Source organism: Acipenser ruthenus, chromosome 34 (assembly GCF_902713425.1).
Source record: "Acipenser ruthenus chromosome 34, fAciRut3.2 maternal haplotype, whole genome shotgun sequence".
Taxonomy (NCBI): Eukaryota; Metazoa; Chordata; class Actinopteri; order Acipenseriformes; family Acipenseridae; genus Acipenser; species Acipenser ruthenus.
The window spans coordinates 9029569-9050270 of record NC_081222.1 but is presented as its reverse complement, the minus strand read 5'-3'; the positions used below and the strand labels follow the sequence as shown (position 1 = coordinate 9050270).

Here is a 20702-nt window from a genome sequence, read left to right as displayed (position 1 = left end):
GTTTCATAAGTAAGTGTATATTTGATAAATTTAACTTGTGTTTACTGAACCAGAACAACTAATGGGATTTCTGTTGTTTATTTTCTGCCACAAAAAACAGTAATTAGCTAAATAAATAACTTCCTCAAGATGTTGTCTATGATCTATCTACCCTGCAATCTAAAGCTACACACAGAGCCTTATTTTCTGTCTTAGACACATCTACATTGCACTTCCAAATGCACATCACCATTATCAGTTTCATTGTGCTGCCCCTCCAAATGAGTTACCCAGGATTTTGAGGGTTAAAACCTGTACATTTCAATTAAAACACAGGGTAGCCCATTTGGAGCAGTCTTTTCTTCTCATCCAAATGAGTTACCCAGGATTTTGAGGGTTAAAACCTGTACATTTCAATTAAAACACAGGGTAGCTCATTTGGAGCAGTCTTTTCTTCTCATCCAAATGAGTTACCCAGGATTTTGAGGGTTAAAACCTGTACATTTCAATTAAAACACAGGGTAGCTCATTTGGAGCAGTCTTTTCTTCTCATCCAAATGAGTTACCCAGGATTTTGAGGGTTAAAACCTGTACATTTCAATTAAAACACAGGGTAGCCCATTTGGAGCAGTCTTTTCTTCTCATCCAAATGAGTTAACCAGGATTTTGAGGGTTAAAACCTGTACATTTCAATTAAAACACAGGGTAGCCCATTTGGAGCAGTCTTTTCTTCTCATCCAAATGAGTTACCCAGGATTTTGAGGGTTAAAACCTGTACATTTCAATTAAAACACAGGGTAGCCCATTTGGAGCAGTCTTTTCTTCTCATCCAAATGAGTTACCCAGGATTTTGAGGGTTAAAACCTGTACATTTCAATTAAAACACAGGGTAGCCCATTTGGAGCAGTCTTTTCTTCTCATCCAAATGAGTTACCCAGGATTTTGAGGGTTAAAACCTGTACATTTCAATTAAAACACAGGGTAGCCCATTTGGAGCAGTCTTTTCTTCTCATCCAAATGAGTTACCCAGGATTTTGAGGGTTAAAACCTGTACATTTCAATTAAAACACAGGGTAGCCCATTTGGAGCAGTCTTTTCTTCTCATCCAAATGAGTTACCCAGGATTTTGAGGGTTAAAACCTGTACATTTCAATTAAAACACAGGGTAGCCCATTTGGAGCAGTCTTTTCTTCTCATCCAAATGAGTTACCCAGGATTTTGAGGGTTAAAACCTGTACATTTCAATTAAAACACAGGGTAGCCCATTTGGAGCAGTCTTTTTCTCCAAATGAGCTTCCTCGCATTTGCTTTAGGTAGCTCATTTGGAAGGGGATGTGCAAATGATCAGACTAGTCTGATAATCTGTGCTATGGGATGCTCATTTGGAGGGGGATGCTCAGATGGTCAGAACACCGGCTAGATTGCAGACGGGAGTCTGCGCATAAAGTCACGGTTTATACAGAAGCGTGGACAGCTTTGGTAGATGAACAACAGTTCTGAGCAGAACCGAAATGGAGGTGGTGTTGAGAGAAATTCTAATCGCAGAAGTGGATGCAATCGAAGTTACCTTTGTGCTCTACCAGCTTCATAATTTACAGCATGATCAGAAATGATATAGTAGAAACAGTCCCTGCTATAAAGAGATAATATAAACGTATGTTTTGTGATGCAAGACAAATTTAATGAGTATTATAACGGGCAGGATTCCCCCCGCCCTCTCACATAGGGGTTGTTAGTCAGTACTGTATTTTGATCTGGGACAAAAATAATTCAAATACTTGCACATATGGTCACATATCTCACTTCAACTACCTGTTATTAAAGCTGATTTATCCTCCTTAATTCAAAGTAGGTTATTCCCTGTCCCTGATAGCCTTTCATCAATAACCAATTAAACCTGCTGAAAATATCAGAGCGGTTTTAGGTTCATTTCAACCGTTTAGCATTATTATTTTTTTACATGTTAAACCTTTGAAATAAATATCTGAATATTTGAAAAGTATAATAACTGTGTGGAAAAAGAGTCAAATCATTTTAATTTGTATTACAAATCATTCATAAGATAATGACATGACTCTCAGGCGATTCACACCCCCTGACTAGGTGGCAGTAGCACATGGAGTGAGGATTGTATCTGCTTGCTACACACTTCTTTATCAGGCAGCGCTCCTCTATTGTTTTGAGCCGCGGCTGCTCCTGCGCAGGACCTCTTGAGAAGCTGCGCAGACTTTTAAGACCGTGGATGCGTGACCTGGTGACGTTGCTTCCGGGCGAGTTCACGCAGACGATGAATTTGGACAAGTTTTCCGCATACTTAGCAAAGTCTGCGTATTGTGACACCCATAGTTTTTCTTTAATTTCATCATTACTTCTGTAACCTCGGAGCACTTTCCACAATACATATCCTCATCGCAACGTCTGCTGTAATGGGAGGATCGTCATCAAGAGGTAAATCATATTAAAAGCCTCATCTTTACCACAGAAAAAATAAACAGAGCTGTGCGTATTTATGTATCTCTCCCTGTTTTGCAGAACCGCCGAAACCAGAACCGAAACCGAAACCACTTCTCACAGATCCATGGCGTGAAGTTGAATTTAGTGATGAGTAAGATCCGTTTTTTTATTTTTGTATTTTCTGAAATATTTGTAAGACTGAGCTTTTTAAAGTTTGTTATTTCTTTTCATTTTCACTTGTTTTACAGTGCTTACATGAAACTTCAAGAAGAAATAAAAAATCACCAACCACACCCTAAGGCTTCCACAACAAACATTATTATTTTGGGCAGTGTGGGTTCCGGAAAGTCAAGCTTTCTGAATTCTGTGCTCTCAGAACTCAGGAGAGAAGAATTCAACGGCAGAGTGCAAAACATTGAAGCCGTGAGACCAGGTGCACAAACAAGCGTCACACAACATGTAAGTGTTTAAATTCCAACACCTCCTACACTTCTCATCTAGTGTGCTTAATTACTGTGTCCTGTCATCTCACTGGCAGTAACAGCAGAGTCAAAAAGCAGCAAGTGCACATGAGGTTCAGGTGCTTTAAGCCGAGGGGACACTAATCTACATGTTGCTAGAAAAATGGAGAAAGCAAAGGGAGATATTTTCTTGTATACACATATCCTGCCAATCAGACCTGTAGCTGCAGTGTTACGTGAACACAAGTATATAAATCGATATTATTTCAAAACCATACTGCAATTTTAATATAAACAGTGAACGCTTACTTTTTCTTTTTGAGTGAATTAATACTGAGGTATGACACAGCCCCGGTTTTTGGGATGGAACCGCATAAGTCTCGCGTTTTGATTGCTCCATGTCTTTCACGTGAATATGTCGTCACACAAGTGGGAAAGCGTGCGGGCATTTTTAACATTGTGATCAGAGAGAGAGAGAGAGAGAGAGATCTGCTTTCCACAACCTTACCATTAAAATATAATGTGGTATTTTGCTGTACTAATATAATAAACTGTGGGTTATTACTTTATATGAATTATCATGTTATGCACGAATGTAAGAATTGGCTTTCTGTGGTGGTGTACTTTTTTCTTTCAAGTAGCATATATCTATAATCGTTTTTGCGATATATTTTAATATAAAATGTATACACTATTGCAGTTTTGTTACAGGATACATTAGTTTATCTCTAATTTAATCACAGTTTTACATATAGACTGCCCGTTTTCATTTACGTCCCAAATTCTGTGCCGCTTTGCATTTTCGAATTCAGCCCAGTTTTTGGGACTCTGCTGATAGCCGAGTTTAAATCATGCATGCACAGTTTACCATAAACTGGATCGTGAATTCATTTAAGAGTAACCCTTAGTACATGAATCAATGTTAATGTATTTTTTTACTCTCCCATCGGGGTAAGGGTTAGCAAATGGGGTCTTGTGTCGTATGAACTCGAAGGAACCCATTTTCTTTGGCTCAGGATTTGTGGACTCATGGGGTACGACAGGAGGACCCCCCCACCCCCCCCCCCCCGACCGCTGTTTCCTATAACAAAATACATACAAAAAATGTCCATTATATATAAGACCTGAAACATGTACAGTTTGTCGTGTATTTTTGCAACAGAGCACAGCACCAGCTATACATACAGTGCAAAATACAAAAAGTATTTGCCCCCTGTCTGATTTTCTGCATTTTTGCATATTTTTGACACTGAATGTTATCAGATCTTCAACGAAAAACAAATTTTTTTCAACTTCACAATAAAAATAATGAACTACAATTTTTTTTTTTTTTTTAAATGAAAAGTCCTGGGGAGAACCCTGAACAGAGTCATGATAACACTCACAATATGCACACCACACAAAGCTTTCTCTAATTAAAAAATGTGTTGTCCTTTTAATATAAAACCATTATTTTGTGAGCAACCTACAAAAAGGCAATTATTTGCGTTTCTTTGCACAAAGAAAAGACTGAAACCCAATCTAAGAATGTTTTAAGCTGTTATTTTTTTTTACTACCTACCGAGCAGTAAGTACTTGAAGTGGCTGTAAACTCTTTTTCTAATTTTATTAATTTAGATAAAAGTATTTTAGTAAGTTGCAGTCCAATTTGGAAATTTGTGTGAAAGGGGGTTTATTTTAGTAAAATAAACCATTAGCAATTTAAATCGTACGCTTTTCGAAACACGACATGTAAAACCAACGAGGCAGCAGCTAGGAAATTAAAGACGCCTATCAGTGTTTCATAAAACACATTTTAAGAGAATTATTAAAACTACAGAAACATAAACATTTAGAAAATATGCAATGCCCTGGGGCCAAGTGCAACATATGAGTGGACATTTTTTGATACAGCATATATGGGTTCCTATATGTGTTCCATAGTAACCATGGCCGTATCTGCACTCTCTAAGGAGTTGTAAGCTAGTTTTTCATTTGACCTTAAGGAGAGGTCTCGAGCTGGGGCGATTAGTGTTTTTTTTTTACTATCGATGCATCATTTTTTCATAACGCAAAAGAAACGTGTAAATTAATAAGTACATATTTTCATCAAATCACGAAAAGTAAACATTTCTCCAGTAAATCTTAAAACTACACATTTCTAATCATTTAGGTCTAGTCACACTGTCGGCGAGGTTCCCCACAAAAAGTTAATAAAATATTACAAATAGTACCGTCTTACCTGAAGATGTCTTGACAGCAACCGGATTAGAGAAAAAAACAAAAAAAACTCCAACGGGGAACACAAGAATAACTATTTACAAGTCCAACGTGGAGGCCGTGTGGCCCAGTGGTTAAAGAAAAAGGCTTGTAACCAGGAGGTCCCCGGTTCAAATCCCACCTCAGCCACTGACTCATTGTGTGACCCTGAGCAAGTCGCTTAACCTCCTTGTGCTCTGTCTTTCGGGTGATACGTAGTTGTAAGTGACTCTGCAGCTGATGCATAGTTCACACACCCTAGTCTCTGTAAGTCGCCTTGGATAAAGGCGTCTGCTAAATAAACAAATAATAATAACAAAGTCTGTGCTCTCTCCAGAGCTTATTTTCTGTTTTTATTCAACAATATTATGGCATCCACATTCTCCGGTTTCAAAGAAGAACAGAGTTTGTTCACAAGCATCCCTGCTTTGCTGAACACCCGCTCGCTCGGGACCGATGTTGCAGGGATATTTAAGATGCTCTTTGCCAAGGCTGCTAGGTTGGGAAAGCGTGTCTGGTTATTTTTCCACCAAATCAGGGGATCTTCTCTGATGTTTGATGGAGTTTCAGAAGCATAAATCATCATCTCTTGTTGGATTAAGGTTTCCTTGGAAGTAGTGTGTGTTTGTTGCCGTCCACAAAGTAACAATTCCATTGCTTGTTCGGTCTTCGTTTTCTTTTTCACAGGTAAGTCCTCTGTGCTGCACTCACTTGTACAGGCACGATTTCTGTCATTTTCGAGGTTGTCCTCCACCAGCCTCACTAGTTTGGAAGACAGTGCTTCAGACACGCGGGCTTTGGCCTGTTCAGATAGGAAATCCAGATGCCGAAATCGTGGGGTCAAGAAATGACACAAAACACAGTGGCATAACCTCATTACTTGGGTCATTCAGCTGAAATAAACAAAATCGCTGAGACAAATTACGCACTAGCTTGTCTCTCAAACTCTGTGTAACTGGAATTAGCAAATCAGTTATAATAAACCGTGTTCCACCGTGTTTATACGTCCTGTATTAACCTGAGTGGTGCTTTTTCTGTGTTCAGAATTTCTGTTTGTTTCCTATTTAAAGTGCTTGTTGTCATCTCTCTCTTTTTAAAATGTGCAACCAGTCTCCTTGCTGCTGCCACTAACGTATGGACTTCTTGTACATCCTCCAAGCTTTTCTGAATGCAGAAATTTATACTGTGCCCTGCAGAGCTCACACTTGCCACGCTACCAAAAAGTAACACAGCACGCTTGCTTGCAGAAAGCAAAGACATTGCTCTGCACACGTTGGCTGCGTTGTCATGAACACAAGCTATTACTTTTGTAGCCACTTCAAACTCTGTGTTTATCTGATTGATCGCTTCTGCTAAATTCACAGCTGTGTGTCTCTCGTGTAATTTTTGTGTCGCTATGTCAGAGATGGCTTTGTGTGACGTGTGGGTGGTGACGTCGGGTTCAGGAAGCAGCAGTCAAAAACAAAGTACTCACTGAAACTGAAGCGCTGTGGCTGCGCTCAGTGTTTTATTAAATAATAAAATAAAAAGTTTAAACGCAAAAACACTGCTCACAGAGCAAAATAAATATTTTAAATAAAACAAATCACAAACACAAAATGAACAGCCAGTACAGGTCAGGCTGGGCAAATGCCTTCATTGATCTTGTATGTTTTTTTTTTTTTTTCTCTCCGCTCTCGCTTTCGTTCCACCTCTGAACATCCAACCTCTTCTGAGCCGAGAGTGAGTCTTTTATATTCGTGACTGGAGCCTTAATTACCTATTAATGAATTAACTTATTAAGGCTCCAGCCACATTCCCACGAGAGTTATAAGGAAGGGGTTTTAACCCCATACCCACCTACTACATATTACAAGACCAGCTCTCTCGCCGGTCTCAAACAGCAAATAATAAAAGACTGCCGGTGCTCGACTGCCCGGACATAAACACAATAATGGATTAGGACGAACGTTACTGAAGGTGTTGTCGTATTTTGTCGGTGCTGTCTTGCTGAATGGTCCCGCAGGTTGGTGGTATTGCCACAGAAGCTCATTAAAACTCCACAAACAGCGCATTTTAACTTTCCATTTTGTTCAGCTAGCGTCACTGTGTTTCCCCCGGTCATGGTCACCCGAATGCACAACCAAGCGCAGTTCTTATGGGCCGAGCAACCCCCCTCAAGGCCCGCCTCTCAGCCACTCAGAGAGAGGAAAAGCCAAAACACCTTCCTCCCAACCTCTCTGATTCATTGCCATGATTGACAGGCAGATCTTACGAGGCTGCTGCCCCCTTCCTGCAGAACCACGCATGTGCCAGACAGTCAGCACAGATCTCTCCCCCCCCCCCTCCCCCTTTAGAGTCCAAGTTATTTTTGCCTGTTTTTTTTTTTCTTTTACTGTTAGATTTCTGCCTATAACTCTTCAACTATAAAGGTTACAGGTACATGTCATACTTGAATTGAAAGGAAACACACCAGGCTTCAATAAAGAAAAGTAAAATAGTCTGAGACTTACCCTGTTTAGTAACAAAAAACACAGAAAACTAGATGCTTTTCAGAAGAAAAAATAAAACATTTATTGTTTATACAATTTCTTTTAGCATGGCCAGCTCAAATCTGACAGTGTACCATGAAACTTCAAATGTAGGGAACATGGAAAAATGGAACAAATTGAATAATAAATAAAGGAATTATGGCCATATATACAAAAGAGACCAAAAGCAACCAAAAAAGAAAAATGAAGAAAAAGAAAAAAGATAATACTAAAGGGACGTTCACACCGGACGCGGTGCGCATACCGCCCGCTTACGCGCAGCGCTGCAGTACTGTTCACACCAAACGCGGCAGGGTGAAGTCAGTGGGCGGTCCGTTAAGTCACGGCTGCAGGTACAGTGGCTTTTGGTTGCCGAGCAACAAACAGAAAATGCCAGCGGGAAAATAAAACTGTTTTGACAGAACTGAAGACACTGACAAAAGACAAAACTGAGGAGCGAAACATTATAAATATTTTGTTATAAAACCTAATTGTACCCTGCACACCACCACAATCCCCCCCTCCTTTTGTATTTTGTTTAAAACTGTTAAAATATAATATATGTACACCAAATAAAACGTTATCTTTTAAAAGTCTGTCTGCAGTTAATTTATCCAAAAAAAAAAAGCTTACCTTATGTAGCACCACAATCACCCCGAACGACCCGACACCCCCCCAAGTTGCTTTTAGCTCAATCCAGACGGTTGTCATGCTGATGTGCTAATTAGTCAAGGTCGACGGTATAAAGAGGGGACGTAGCTATGCAATCTGTTCTTTATGGTTACACTGAAACCAAAAGGACCTGTGTATTTGTAAAAGAGAACCGTGAGTGTTTTGTCTGTCTGTCTGTCTAATCGTTGTGCATTGTTATTTGTTCACTTAGACACCAGTAAATAGCATGTATTGTCTTGTACTTCACCACATGCACTGAGAGCACTCACTTTGGACTTGTGAACGTGTGTGCGTCTATTTCAGTGTTTAGTACTGTGCTTATTACTGCAAACCCTGTTTCATTACCATTGCAATACACATAGCTGTGTATTGGAAAACTTCTTGTTATTTTCTGCTTGGTCAGCAGACCCTTGGATTACAAAATAAAACAAACCATTTCACCCGTACTTTGTTGTCTGTTTGTTCTTGGATCTACTGCACCTGCTCTGCTCATTACCACTTTGCCACAGTACCTTATTAAGAAGTTCCGGCACCAACAGTTTTGAGTATGGAGCCCATATTCTGGTATTGCGCTGCGGTCACCATGATTTTAGAACAGGGGTGGGCAAAGTTTTAGGACTGAGGGCCACATCAGGGTATGGAAATTGTATGGCGGGCCATATAAATGTATACTTAACAAACAAACCAATCATGTTCAAACAGACACAAAACAATTTTGTGGTAAAATCATCATAAAATAGCATCATTGAGTTGTCTTTTGATTTTACGTGCTCAGTTATGTTGCCCCTGTCTCAACACAAATTATGTGCATCGCTCACAATTCTCAGTGTACTGCACTACATACGTTTGGTAGTTTTCCTGTTTATTGCTATAATGAGCTTTTTTGAACCATCAATGTTTCTTTATTAAACTGTTGCAATGACCAAACATATTCAAACAATTTTAGCTTAAAAGTAAACCACAAAGCAGTGTTGTTGTTAATTGATTTAACTCTGAAGAACAGGTATTAAAATAAAGATAGATATTGGGGGAAACATACGACCTTATTATTATTATAGATATATCATCATAAAAATGCATTACAAGAAAAAAGGAAACAAAACGTACCCCCTTTTTTTCGCTCTCTTTGCTGTTAATGTGAACAATGCAGTTGGTCGCCCTTCTTTACGATAGCATCAAAGTCTGGTGCTGTCCTTGTTGTTGAAATCCGCAAAACAGAGCTGAGATGCTGGTCAGTTAACTGGGATCTGTAGCGAGATTTGTTGAAATTCAGTAGTGAAAATGTTTGTTCGCACACATAGGTGGAGGCGAACAACACAAGAATTGTCTGGGCTACGTTGCGGATATTTGGGAACTTTGTTTCATTCAAAGAGGCATAAAACTTGTCCAGTGTTTGTGAATGGTACTTTTCCTTCACAGTGGAGTCGCACTGGAGTTCGATGAGCTCCAGTTGTAATTCTTCTGGTGCTTTCTCGTAGTCAAATGAAAGTGGACATGACACCAGCTCCAGTGTCTTCTCGATCTTCTCAAAGTCAGAGAATCGACGAGAAAATTCTCCATGCAGGTCACTCAGAATGTTGCTGTACCTGTCTGCCCGCTCCGACGACACTTCCAAACATTTAAGTGTTGGAAAGTGAGCGAACAGTTTGCTCTTCATTTGTTTTGAAAACAAAATGAGCTTGACTTTGAAAGCTTTCACATTGGAATACAATTCGTGAACAAACACATCCTTGCCCTGCAGCTTCACATTAAGTTCATTTAAATGTGCCATGATATCCACACCAAAAGCGAGGTCACACACCCAGTTTGAATTCCTTAATTCCGGGAAATCGTTTTCTTTCCCTTGCATTTCCAAGAAAATGTTAATTTCATCTCTAAGCTCCCACACTCGCTGCAACACCTTTCCTAAACTGAGCCAGCGGACATTCGTATGATAAAGTAAGTCCTGGTGTTCAGCATCAGTGTCCTCAAGAAGGGAAATGAATTGCCGATGATTAAGCCCCCTTGCTCTAATGTAGTTCACTATTTTCACTGCTGTGCGAACAACATGATCTATGTCCAGAACATTTTTGCAGAGTGCCTCCTGATGTATGATGCAGTGCAGAAAAATGATTTCTTTCTCAGAATCTACATCTTTTACTTTGTCCTCAATTCTTTTTAAAAGTCCTACTTTTTTCCCAGTTAAATTTGGCGATCCATCTGCGGTCACATTTGCGAGTTTACTCCAGGGGAGCTTCAGACGTTCAAGGCAACCAGACACCCTCTCATACAAATCCAATCCCTTTGTTGTGCCTTTCATTGATTCCATAGATAAAAATTCCTCTGTGATTTCAAATTTGTTGTTAATTCCTCTCACAAAAATCAAGAGCTGCGCTGTGTCCTTTATGTCAGTACTATCATCGAGAGCTAACGAAAACAGCGTGAAGCACTGTGCTTTCCTGTTCAACTGAGAGGCCAAGTCTTCATCAATTACTTCAATACGGCGAGCAACAGTTCTTCGTGACAAACTAATATTCTCAAACGTATTTTTGTATTCAGGACACAGCATGCCAGCAACATCGACCATGCATTGTTTCAAAAACTCCCCTTCAGCAAACGGCTTATTTTGTTTAGCTATCTTGAATGCCAAAACATAACTTGCCTTCGTAGTGGCTTCCTGAACCGCAGCTTGTCGCACAAAAATGTTTTGCTGAGATTTTAAATTAGAAGCGAGTTTCTGAGCTTTTCTTGACTTTTCTTCTGTTGTTAAGTTGCTGCCGTAATTAGGATGTTTCGTTGTAAAATGGCGATTCAAATTGTACTCCTTGAACACAGCGATGCTCTCTTGACAAATCAGGCATACAGCCTTCGAGTCGACGTTTGTGAAAAAATATTTCTCAATCCACTCTTTTTTGAAAACTCGACACTCACTGTCCACTTTTCTTCTCTTTGAAGTGCTCATTTTTCTTCAGAAAGCATAAAAACAAAAACCTAGCTGCTGCAATTCAAACGGCTGTTTCGCAAGCTTGCATGCACTCTAGCAAAGATGAATAAACGTCATACACTGCGCCCCACGTGAGACGTTGCAAAGCGCTTTGTTTTTGGCAATGCAATCTCTGTCTGTGTCGGTCGTGAATTAGCCTAGTAAATTAGTAAATTAGTTATTTCTAACCCAAATCAATCAATAACATGGATCGATTTAATGGATTTTTATATTTGTACTATTTATAGTAATCTAGTACTTTTATTGTTAAAACACAAGGAAGCTCGCGGGCCGGATGAAAAGCTCTCGCGGGCCGGATTTGGCCCGCGGGCCGTAGTTTGCCCACCCCTGTTATAGAACTTTAAATGTTATCAAAGAAAATTCCTTTTCAAATTATATTTAAAATACGGGAAAAAGTCTGTCCTGGAAGCTGTCTTGGAGCAGGTCTGAGCTGAGAGGTTGTGTTGTCAGGACAAGACGTGTAACCTGAGTTCGACTCTGTGCGTGATATATAATTCTATTGTGTGCTCTTGCTTGTTAAGGTCTATAAATCGAGAACACCCAATAAATAGTGAAGTCTTTCTTAAACTGAGTGTTTGTCTGTATATTCTGCATAGAATAAACCGAGGTGGTTCGAGTCCAGTTTTCAGATGCACGTTTCCCTTCTCTCGCAGGTGTGGGGATCTGTAGTGAAGGGTGTTGCTTTGTTTATTTTTATGTATTTATTTTTGGTATTTATTACGTGTGGTTTGCATGATTTATTCACTTTTTCTAGCTTGTATTAACGTTTGTTTTTTCTGTTTTGTTTGATTGCTGCACGGTGTGTTTCTTTCTTCATTTAGGCACCTTTGCATGGGGGGGGTCCTGGGGGTCCGGACCCTCCTCTTTCATTAAAAATGTCAATATATTGTTTACTTTAATGGTATGTTTTGTATCAGGTATCCCCCCGTCATGACAGTGTGGATCCGCCCCTGCTTTGGTGATAGGAGATCTGTGCCTGACGTGTCTCTAACCCACTCCTTTCATTTTTGTCTACGGTTCTGAAGCAAGCCTGCATAAGTTTTGCATGTTCTGAAATTTTTTTTTTTTTTAAGTTTGTAACTCTTAATCCACCATTTATGTGTGTTTATTTTTTTTCTTTAAAAAAAAAAAAAAAAGACTGTTTATGCTAAAGGCATAATTTTGTTGCTTGTAAAAAAATGGCACTTTTGTAATTCATGTCTCACTAGTTTTCATTTAATTAGTGTTTGCAGTTGTTGAAATGTGGTTAAGTACTTCTTGTTAAAAGACCAGATTGAGTTCCTTCTGCTCTATATTTAACCTGGGGGTGGCGCAGTCGAGCAAGTTTTGTAGCACTTTATGTTAATTGGGTTTTCTGGGCTTCAGTGTTAATGTACCTATACCTGTAGCATGTTACACATAACATCAATGCATACACATAATAAATATGATCACTGTATCATTAACTTTCTATTTAAATATGGTGTTCTGCTATGCAATGTTAGATATGATGTTCATGAATAAATCTTTTGAGTTGTATCCGATAGTTTCTGTTTCATTTTCATATCGAAGCTGTTTAAAAATGTAAACGTCAAATTGACGTGCGCAGCGGTTCTAGTTGGTCAGAAACTATGGCGGTTCTAGTGTTAATACTTGTGATTTTTAACCGGAGCAGTTGCACTTGTCGCACAGAAAGCCATTGTAAGTGGTAACGTGTACTACTACGACTAGCTCCAGAACCACGCTCACCTTGCACCCTGAATGCATGCGTGCATGCCACTGGGTTCCCCTGGGTCCTAAATCTTGAAATATATATTCTGGTGTTGCACTGCTGTCACCATGATTTTAGAAGTTGAAATCTTATCAAAGAAAATTCATTTTAAAATTGTTTAAAATAAGGGAAGAAGTCTGTCCCGGGAGCTGTCTTGGAGAATGGTCCAAAATAAAGCAGATTCCCAGTAAATAAGAGAGAGTTGACAGGTCTGAGCTGAGGGGTTGTGTTGTCTGGACAAGACGTGTAATTTGAGTTTGTGCGTGATGTATAATTCTATTGTGTGCTCTTGCTTGTGTTTAGGTCTGTGAATCGAGAACACCCGATAAATAGTGAAGTCTTGCTTAAACTGAGTGTTTGTCTGTATTGCTACATGGAATAAACCGAGGTGTTTCCAGTCCAGTTTTCAGGCGCACGTTTCCCTTCTCTCGCAGGTGTGGGGATCTGTAGTGTAGGGTGTTGCTTTGTTTATTTTTATTCATTTATTTTTGGTATTTATTACGTATGGTTTGCATGATTTATTCGCTTTGATTTGTCACATTTTAGATTCTTTGGAGCACGGCTTTTTCTAGCTTGGATTAATGTTTGTTTTTTCTGTTTTGTAGGATTGCTGCACGGTGTGTTTCTTTCTTCATTTAGGCACCTTTGCATGGGCGGATCCGGGGGGGGGGGGGGGTCCTGGGGGTCCGGGGGGTCCGGACCCCCCTGTTTTGTTAAAAATGTCAATATATTATTTACTTTAACTGTATGTTTTGTATCGGGTACCCCCCCCATCATGACAGTGTGGATCCGCCCCTGCTTTGGTGATAGGAGATCCGTGCCTGACGTGTCTCTAACCTACTCCTTTCATTTTTGTCTACGGTTCTGAAGCGAGCCTGCATAACATTAATCTCCATCTAGTGGCGCTTGGAAGTTTTGCATGTGTTCTGATTTTAAAGTTTGTAACTCATAATCCACCAGAAAAGAAAAAAATAAACTGTTTATGCTAAATGCATTCTTTTGTTACTTGTGATACATGTCTCACAACTTTTCATTTAACTGAACAGTGTTTGCAATTGGCGAAATGTTAAGACCAGATTGAGTTCCTTCTGCTCTATATTTAACCTGGGGGTGGAGCAGTCGAGCAAGTTTTGTAGCACTTTATGTTAATTGGGTTTTCTGGGCTTGAGTGTTAATGTACCTATACCTGTAGCATGCTACACATAACATCAATGCATACGCATAATAAATATGATCATTGTATAATTTCTTTGCAGCTAAGATGCCACACATTCAATGACAAGATCAAAATCTTTGATACAGCAGGATTTGAATTGGAGAAAACAGTAAATGCCTCGATAATATTAAAGAAGATCCTAGATGGTGAAGTGGCTGAAGGCACAAAGGTATGTAAGTAATGTTAATGCAATGATGTGTAAAAGACTTGTAGAAAGCATTTTGAAAGTGCATTGGCTCCTTTGAGTGGCTCAGCAGCTGTAACATCATTGAATACTATTTTTACACAGCATGATGCAATACAAGTGAATACAGTTCTCTCTTCCATCATTTACAGTGGCATACAAAAAATAAACACACCATGCATTCACAACTAATGCTTTCAACTCCTTTAAAATCCAAATTCATGTCAGAAGTAGATGCAACTTTCAAACAGCCTTAACTTTTTAATTTTGTAATGTCAAATGTAGCATATCGGACTTGATCTTTATACATACATACACATATCTTTGCATCGTGCTTTTTTTTTAACCATACTTAATAAGTCAGTTAAAGCATTCCCTCTCGATAAAAATTATAAATCACAAACATGCAATTTATTATTAATCATCATCAAGTTCATTTATTCCCAGCAGGTCATTTTAATAGACCCCAGTCTCTGAATAGCTACTCTGCTTCCCAATGCATATAGATGACTAACTGGAGGCATTAAAGAAAATTGCAATAATCTCAGAAAAAGGGACTTTTCTTGGTAATATTTTAAGTGTCTTTTGAGAAATGGAAACTGTTTTCTAAAACGTATTTTTGTTTTTATTTTTTAGTTTGATGGTATTCTGGAAACAAAAATCAAAATGGAAGGAGACAAAATCCACTGTGTTGTGTTGGTTATATCAATTCATAACGCTGAAAATCTGGACCCAGCCTTGATTCAGTTTTATGAAGAATTCATTGGAATGCTCACAGAGACTGGTAATATATCATTAGCATTGTGTGTATGTGGCAAAGTGGTGAGTGCAGTGCAGAGTGGATACAAAACAGTCAGACAATGATTTCCAGGTACAAGGGTGTTTTATTGATTTAATTAACAATGTCCAGAGCCTTATGGCAAACACCTGTAAATAATAACGATGGAGTGATACAGCGGCATGTATCACTCGGTATTTGATCTAACACCAAGCACCATTCGATCTCTGTCACGTGTTCTAATTTCTGTGTATGTATATATTTATATACTTTATATACTCAATATATGATATATATATATTTTTGTTTTGTTTCTTTTCCTCCTTCTCTTGCTTTCTCTCTCTCTCATATATATATATATATATAATATATATATATATATATATTATATATCCCTGCAGCCGTCACCAGGTAAACATCTTCACCTGTTGTGAATAGAATAAATACCGTGCGCTAGCTTCAGACCTGTTATCATGTGCAATTTGTATCTTGTGCTTGGTTAAGTGCACTGCAGGGCTGGCCTTTGTCCAGAGGTCGGTACCTCGCTGATATCCGCTGAGTTTGCTGAGTGTAAAAAGGTTGGCAAGGTTGTGGGATAGGAGGATACCCACCGAACCTTCGGATCGCTGTTCAGTGAGGAGAAACCATAATAGTTGGAGATTCCAAATTGGGGATAAAATAATTGATAATTGGGCACTCTAAATTAAAAAAAAAAAAAAAAATCCTGATTAGCATTTTTCTTGGGTAACCCCCCCTACAGGAGTAAAGGAACATTAGGTTGTTGATGATTAGTGTTAATCAAGTCTGTTAAATGAGACGATTGACCTGAAACATGATCTTTTTTTCTGTTCAGTCACACTATACTCCATATAACACAACACTTCTAATGTATCACTTTTCAGGAGTACCATACCAGCTGCTTGTTACATTCATTGATAAACATTTTGAGACGACTGAGGATTTTAAAAGTCTGTACAGGAGAAGAGATATAAAACAAAAGGTGAGTTAAAACAATATCAACATGGACAATAATGATGCTAACAGGCAATACAGTGGCATGTATTGCTTTGCTGATAGTCCACGGGTTGGTCCCGAAATGATTCACAGTCCCATTAGTAAACACACACACGTAACACAAAACACATACACAAGTCCACAGCGAGTGATTTAGTGCTTGTGGTGTAATTACAGTTTATTGTGAACAAAGGTGCATTGTTGTCCAGGTTCATGCTGGCCTTAAGCGACAGCTCCTGGATCGTGTTTAGCCGTCTAATAATCACAAACAGTGACAGTAGTTAGACACGACAAAACAAACAAACACTCACGGTATCACAATACATTGGTCCTTTTGGTTCAGCATTAACCATAGCAAAGGAACAGATCACATCACTACATCCTCTTTTTATACCGTCAACCATGACCCCTTGGTTAACGAGCACATCCGCTCCTCCAATCCGTGGATGCCACACCGTTAACCTTCCGGGTCAATGGTTTAGTGTACCATAGCTCCGCCCCCTTTCTAGTTGGCCGACTTCCACCGAACCCTTGGAATGAACTGTCGGGCCAACCAGTCCAGGGTACTCTGTTCCCTTTACGCAGCGCCCTCGCAGGTCGGGAGGGAGATCTAACACTAAGAATCATTCGGTCTCTGTCACAAAAGTGCAGTGATGTTGTCCTGGTTTAGTGCTGGCCTCTGGTGACAGCTCCAGATCGTGTTCAGCCGTCTAATAATAACAAACAGTGATTCTTTAGATACAACAGAACAAAACAAACAAAACACTCACGATTCCAATACACGGTCTCCTTCTGGTTCAGCTCTAACCATACAAAGGAACAGATCGCTTGGCCACATCCCCTTTTATACCATCAGTCACGCCCCCTTTGGTAGCGAGTGCAATCGCTTTTCCTCCAATACACGATTGACATATCGGCGACCATTTTGGGGCAATGACTTGCAGTATTGTGGCTCCGCCCCCTTTAAGATGGCCAACTTCCAACCCTGGAATGAATTGTCAGGCCATCCAGTCCAGGGCTTTTTGTTCCCTTTACACAGCGCCCTCGGGAGGGAGATGTATCACCAAGAATCATTCTGTCTCTCACAAGTTAATTATTTCTTATAAACATCAACTGATTTTGGTGAAATGCAGTAAAACCCAAACGTCCAGAAAACATCCTTTTTTTTTTGGATGGGTCAAGGTCAACCCAAATGTTCAAGTGTTTATTTTTAATACAACAGCAGTTGTTTGTGTGTCAGTAAAACAAAGAAGTATAGAGAAAGAAAAGCTGTAAAATCAAAATGAAAATCGCAGTGGAGTATTTCTGGAGGACATCAAGTACAGCATGTTTCACACGACACACATGCAGCAGGCATTGAAATGTGCTGTTCTTTATAAACTAATACTTTATTCATTCTCTTTCAGATTGAAAACGTAGCAAAGAAGATGAGAATTTCAATGAGCAACGTCCTTGTGGTTTCAAACTACTTTGAGGAGGTGAAAATTAACCAAATAAAAGGAACTCTGCTGTTGGAGGCGTTTGGTCAAATGCTGACGGCTGCAAAACCCTTTCAAGAGAGAATGTAGTGTATCACATATCACACCTGAAACACGCTGAGCCCATTCACAACTTTAATTGATTTCCAATTGGAGAATGGCCACTTTGTGTATAAGAGAAGCCAATTACTTTGTTTGGAGAGAGACTGGAAGCAGCAGGAGGCTGTGGTCCCAGATAAGAAAAGTAACACCCAATCAGCGCTATCACAGAGTTACTTTTTGTATTTATGAATTTATTTATTTATGAATCATACTCGTATATTCTTTGTTAAATCTATTTCTATATATATATGTATATTTTTTTATATAAATTTAGAATCGTCAATTTTTTCACCATTTTCTATACCCATTTTTTATACCCAAAGACAGGCGGTTGCATAGCCCGTACTCGAACCAGGTTATAGAGCACTCCTGCCGTCAGCTTTGCATAAACAGAAAAATTGTCAATAAGCGGCTTTGAATTATTCAGCATTTAATCTATTGTTTAATCTATCATTTTATGAAAAAATTATTAAAAACACAATGTTGATTCGGATTCATTCACTCTGTCACAATCTCCCTCTTGAGCTTTGCTAGCACTGTACAACAGGAACTGCGTGCCTCGTACTCAATGGTTGGGCAGTTCATTCCAGGGTCAGTCGGAAGCCGGCCATTCAGGAAGGGGGTGGCGTCACGGTACCAGGAGCCCTCGCCGTAGTACAGCGAGCGATGTTTCAGTCATGAATTGGAGGAGGCGTGATGGAACTAGCTATCGGTCCGTGTCTGTGTTTTGTCTTATTATTTCGGGACTGCAAACCCTTTTGTTATATGCTGGCAATACCCATTTTTGGGTAGAGCCAGCCTTATTATTTAACAGTCTCAAACAAAGGAGGAGAACTGTTTGAACCGTAACTTTGTGTCTGTCGTTGTCTGGAGCACCTGCATCACCCCTACACCTACGCACTGCAACGCACACATTCACACTACTATACTTGAGTACTCTTGTTTAAATCTAGTTCTAAAAACTTCAATTAATGATCTTTGAATTAATCAGCAATTATTATTATTATTATTATTTATTTCTTAGCAGACGCCCTTATCCAGGGCGACTTACAATCGTAAGCAAATACATTTCAAGTGTTACAATACAAGTAATACAATAAGAGCAAGAAATTCAATAACTTTTGTTCAAGCAAAGTACAAGTGTGACAAACCACAATTCAATAATACAGCAGATAATAGTGATAGTTACATCAGGATATGATTAAATAGTGATAGTTACATCAGGATATGATTAAATACAAAGTACCACAGGTTAAACACTTGGCAGATTACAGTATTCTGAAGTACAGGATTAAATGCAGTAAAATAGGGGGCAGATAAGAGCAAAATAAAGCACATTTACATGAAGGGTGATCGTGTCCCAGGATACAAACAGAGGAGTTCTACAGGTGCTGTTTGAAGAGGTGAGTCTTAAGGAGGTGCCGGAATGTGGTCAGGGACTGGGCAGTCCTGACATCTGTAGGAAGGTCATTCCACCACTGCGGAGCAAGGGTGGAGAAGGAGCGGGCTCTGGAGGCAGGGGAGCGTAGCGGAGGTAGAGCTAATCTTCTAGTGCAGGCGGAGCGGAGAGGTCGAGTGGGGGTGTAGGGAGAGATGAAGGTCTGGAGGTAGCTGGGTGCAGTCTGGTCAAGGCATCTGTAGGCTAGTACAAGAGTCTTGAACTGGATGCGAGCGGTGATCGGGAGCCAGTGGAGCGAGCGGAGTAGTGGAGTAGCGTGGGCGAAGCGAGGCAGAGAGAACACCAGGCGGGCAGCAGAGTTCTGGATGAGCTGGAGCGGACGGGTGGCGGACGCAGGGAGGCCAGCCAGGAGGGAGTTGCAGTAGTCTAGGCGGGAGAGTACCAGGGCCTGGACCAGGAGCTGGGTAGCATAGTTGGTGAGGAAGGGTCGGATTCTTCGGATGTTGCTCAGGAAGAATCGGCAAGTGCATGCCAGAGTGGAGATGTGCTGGGAATAAGAGAGGCAGGGGTCCAGGGTGACTCCAAGGTTCTTAGCTGAGGAAGAGGGAGAGAGTGTGGTAGATTCCGGAGGAACAGAGAGAGAGATCAGAAGAGGGAGGAGGAGGGAAAGAAAAGGAGGTCAGATTTAGAGAGGTTGAGTTTGAGGTGATGCGAGTGCATCCAGGAGGAAATAGCAGACAGACAGGTAGAGATACGGGAGGAGATGGTGGAGTCAGAGGTGGGGAAGGAGAGGAAAATCTGAGCATCATCAGCATAGAAATGGTATGAGAAACCATAGGATGCGATGAGGGGGCCCAGGGAGCGGGTGTAGAGAGAGAACAGGAGAGGACCCAAGACTGACCCTTGGGGGACTCCAGTTAAGAGAGGGTGAGGTGTGGAGGTTGCTCCACGCCAGGTTACCTGGTAAGTGCGGTTGGAGAGGTAGGAGGAGAACCAGGCCAGAGCAGTGCCAGAGATCCCCAGGTCAGCAAGAGATGATAGTAGAATAGAGTGATCAACAGTGTCAAAGGCAGCAGAGAGGTCGAGGAGAATTAGGACAGAGGAGAGAGAGGCAGCTCGGGCACACTTAAGTGAGTTGGTGACAGACAGGAGGGCGGTTTCAGTGGAGTGGGCAGAGCGGAAGCCAGATTGGAGAGGAAAGCAGAGAGCTGGCGGTGTACAGTCCGCTCAAGGGTTTTGGAGAGGAAGGGTAGGAGGGAGACAGGACGGTAGCTCTGGAGGGAGGTGGGGTCGAGGGTAGGTTTTTTGAGGAGGGGAGTGATAGAGGCTTTTTTGAAGGCAAAGGGAAAGATACCAGAAAGTAGAGAGGTGTTGAGGAGGGAGGAGATGAAGGGGAGTAGAGCAGGAGCAGCAGCTTGAAAGAGGTGAGTGGTGAGGGGGTCCAAGGCACACGTGGTGGGTTTGTGACCCTGGAGCAGGGAGGA

General features: G+C 40.5%; 1 protein-coding gene across 1 annotated transcript; it reads left to right on the top strand.

Moving 5' to 3' along the window:
* The first annotated feature begins 2233 nt into the window (after positions 1 to 2233).
* Positions 2234 to 18826, top strand: LOC131704995 (interferon-induced protein 44-like). Its single transcript, XM_059006840.1, has 7 exons — positions 2234 to 2427; positions 2512 to 2584; positions 2682 to 2892; positions 14304 to 14432; positions 15084 to 15231; positions 16128 to 16225; positions 17646 to 18826. Exons 1-7 carry the CDS (start codon positions 2406 to 2408, stop codon positions 17805 to 17807), a joined length of 843 nt encoding a protein of 280 aa, XP_058862823.1. The 5' UTR covers positions 2234 to 2405; the 3' UTR covers positions 17808 to 18826.
* The last annotated feature ends 1876 nt before the right edge of the window (positions 18827 to 20702 follow it).